The sequence below is a fragment of the Aplysia californica genome, unplaced genomic scaffold, assembly GCF_000002075.1.
Source record: "Aplysia californica isolate F4 #8 unplaced genomic scaffold, AplCal3.0 scaffold00104, whole genome shotgun sequence".
Taxonomy (NCBI): Eukaryota; Metazoa; Mollusca; class Gastropoda; order Aplysiida; family Aplysiidae; genus Aplysia; species Aplysia californica.
Window position 1 is genome coordinate 214,358 of NW_004797374.1, and position 3,683 is coordinate 218,040.

The window sequence follows — 3,683 nt, forward strand, 5'->3', positions numbered from 1 at the left end:
AAAATACATAAATGGATACATAGACATTTACATAACATTGTATTGAACATGAATCTACTGACTTAAAAAGGATGTCATTAAATGTGTCTTTATTTACCGCACGTTTCTGGAACACATTTCATTATACACAAGTAGTTCTTATTCTACTTTCTTCGATTCAAATAAACAAATTCACTTTGGAACCCATGATAATTGGGTGCAAGCAGAGAGCCACACGTTCTCATGGGTCGAGGCATTAGTAATAATGTACTTCGCCCTTTCAAAACAGACTCCAATGGTTTTTCACTGCGTTTTTCAGTTTTTAACGCCGATTAGTCCTAATGAAACCACTTACTCTCAACTGATACTATGGTTATATCACAGTGATTGATCGACCACAGCAATGTTGATTGAGGAAACTAGTTTCAAATGCGTCGTCGCCATTCCATCTTTTCGCGAATCTGCTAACCGATTTAATGGATCCATACATTACAGCAGCACATGTGTTTAATATACTTTTACTTTTTTATCTTCTGTTGCCGTTACGCGTTGAGGGGAGATGCAATTTTCTATGGTAGGCCAGCTCACAGCTCTTTCGGGTGTGATAGTATGTTTTCTCAGGGTTTTCTTGACACCCTCGGTCCACCTTTTGCGTGGCCTTCCTCGTCCTTTGTAGCCTGAGTGCTTGGTGTTGTAGGCTCTCGAGGCTGATTGGCCAGGTCGCGAACGTAACAGGTGGCTAAACCACTTTATTCTCTGTCTTTCTATGTAACGCAGGCAGGACTCAATGCCGATAGCTGCTCTTACTTCTTCATTTCTCTGCCTGTTTCGCATTGTGATGTTAAGGGTTTTGCGGAGACGTTTCATGTCGTCTGCAGTGATTTTGCTTTCGTGGGTTTTACTTAATGTCCAGGCCTGGCACTGGTAGCATAATGTTGGTATGAATATTGAGATGATAAGCCGTCTATTTGTGACCATAGAGATTTTTGGGTGAGAAAGGAGGGGTTGGGGCTGGTAGGTGACAGATTTGGCCTTTTGGGTTCGCATTTCTACTTCTCTGTCTGTAGACCCGTTTTCAGAAAGAGTACTGCCAAGATATTTAAACTTCTTCACCTGTTCCAGTTGTTTACTATTGACATGGATGTTCAGGGGACTACGGTTTGGGCTCAGTTTCATGATTTCTGTTTTTGATGTGCTTATTTTTTTGTTAAAATTTTCGCAGCTATTGTGCAGTTTGGTAGTGTGATTTTGGAGGCTTTGTTGGTTTGGGTGAATAAGACATTGGTCGTCTTCGAATAGAAGTTCATTTAGGCTTTCGGGGCTCTGGTTTGCGTCTTTCGTTATTGTGTCCATATATATTATAAACATGAGGGGAGATAGACGGTATCCCTGTCGTACTCCAGATCTTACTTTGAACCAGTCTGTGTTGCCTTCATTCGTTCTTACTAAGCTTTTGCTATTTATGTAGTGAGCTGTGACATTATCTAGCGTTAGTCCTCTGACGCCATACTTTTCGAGTGTCTTCCAGAATTTTGCATGGTTTACTCTGTCCAAAGCCTTCTCCTGATCTACAAAGATGATGTTGGATTCTTTGTTGTGTTCGATTGTTTTCTCGCATATCTGTCTTAATGCGAATACAGCATCCGTGCATCCTCTTCCCTTTCGAAATCCAAACTGAGCTTTGCTCAGATTTCTCTCTACAATAGGTCTTATCCGTTGTTCTTGTATCTTTGCGTATATTTTCCTTATGTGAATTAATAAAGAGATGCCTCTGTACATTGTGGAGTCCCGTTTGTTACCTTTCTTTTTCAATAGTTGGACCACTGTGGCTTTCAGCCAGTCTTCTGTGCATTTCCCTTGCTCCCAGGCTCTATTGAAAATTCTCCTTAGCCACATTATGACGGTATTTCTACAAGCTCTTATGGCTTCCACTGTGATGTCATCTGGCCATGGGGCTTTGATCTTGGGGCTAGTTTTGAGTGCATTTTCGATTTCACTGAGAAGTATGGGTGGTTCTCTATGTTCCCCATACGGTGGATGGAACTCTTCTTGGTGAGCGTGGCAAGCATCTGGGTTGAGTAATTTTCCCATCTTTTCTTAATGTCATGCTTGCTGAGAATGGCATTACCGGTACCCTCTTTATCGTGTATAATGCATGTCGTAGGTTGTATGGATCTTTCCTTACTCGCATGCTGTTCACACTTTTATAAAACTCACAAGGGTTTTCCTTGTAGATTTTGGTCAGTTTCTCACACAGGTCTGTGGTCCGTGTCGATGATGTAGTTTGGAACAGCTCTCGAATTTTTGGCTGTGTGTCTTTGTTTTCTGCCCATCGGGATAAAATCAATTTGTGATGCCTGGTTCAGGTATTTCCATATGTACCAGGTCTTGGTTTGGCTTCGGCTGTGTTGGAAAAATGTGTTCGTAATCATCACGCCGTGCTCAGCGCATAGGTTTAATATCATTTCTCCATTGCTGCTGCAGTCTGTATCTTTATCACTATGGGGTCCCAAGTACTCTTCCCATGGGTTTTTCTTTGTCTTATTCTGCCATTTAAATTTCCCATGATAAATATATCTTCTTTGTTCTTGATGGTGTTATTGTGGTCACTCAGGTCTTGGAAATATGATTGTCTATCTTCCTCTGTATAGCTGTCGTTACAGGGGGCGTATGTTTGGATGTACATTGTTGTTTTGCCACCTTTTATGAGTTTTATGCTCACTATTCTCTCTGAGATCTGGTTGATGTCAAAGATTGTATGCATTTTGGCTGGTGAAAGCTACACCATGTTTGAATCTCTATTTTTCAGGTGTTCCGCTCCAGATCAGGAGGTAGCCTTTATGGGTCAGCTTGCTGTGGTTGCCTCTCTTTCTTATGTCTGACAAGGACATGAATGCTATTTTCTTTCTTTCCATGAAATTCACTTTTTCTGGTTCTTTGTCTCCAAGGTTGCTGGCATTCCATGTGCATATTATAATGTTGTTCTAGCTCGCTGTCCATTTACTTTTCCAGGTCTTTTCTCGTTTGAATCAGTCCGTTTATTCTCCTTTTTTTTGTAGCATAACTTACCCGCGTCGGCTTGCTAGACCAGTCACGGTTTCACCACAGCCCCTTTTGCTGGCAACGTTTCGAGGTGACCCAGGTCGGCCTTCACGGCTAGCATAACGCCTTAGTGACATAAAGTCAAACTGTACTTCACCCAGACCCAGCTATCCCCTACTTTGTTCTGTTTCCTACTCCCCCGACGGGGACGAAGGGTTGGAGTTTGTATATGTGTATTTACGACCACGAAATCGTATTTTGTTGTCATTTTTTATTTCTTATAATTTTCACGTTCAGGCCACAGGATCCCAGATTGCCTTCATTATCCAGCTCCTCTGCAACATTGGCATTGGTCTCGTCATTTCTTTCATCGTCGGGTGGCAGCTGACCTTAGTGGCACTTGGTGTCATTCCTTTGGTTATGGTGTCCTACTATATCCAACTTAAAGTCGCCGCTGGGGATGCAACTGGTCGCACTCAGGCTTTAGAAGCAGCTGGAGCGGTAAAAAAGTTTTATATATCCTCCTCCTCCTCTTTTTCATCATCATTATCATTGTCATATACTTTTAGTAGTAGTAGTTGTAGTAGTAGCAGCAGCAGCAGCAGCAGCAGTAGTAGTAGTAGTAGTAGTAGTAGTAGTAGTAGTAGTAGTAGTAGTAGTAG

At 41.9% G+C, this 3,683-nt stretch overlaps 1 protein-coding gene across 1 annotated transcript in view; it reads left to right on the forward strand.

The window, feature by feature from the left end:
- LOC101863574 (ATP-dependent translocase ABCB1) overlaps nucleotides 1-3,683 on the forward strand; it is a gene marked incomplete in the record, with an annotated part of 82,729 nt that overhangs the window by 77,164 nt on the left and 1,882 nt on the right. Inside the window, 3 exon segments of the mRNA XM_013080880.2 lie at nucleotides 1,870-2,057; nucleotides 2,789-2,810; nucleotides 3,319-3,522. Coding sequence (XP_012936334.2) covers nucleotides 1,870-2,057; nucleotides 2,789-2,810; nucleotides 3,319-3,522 — 414 coding nt within the window.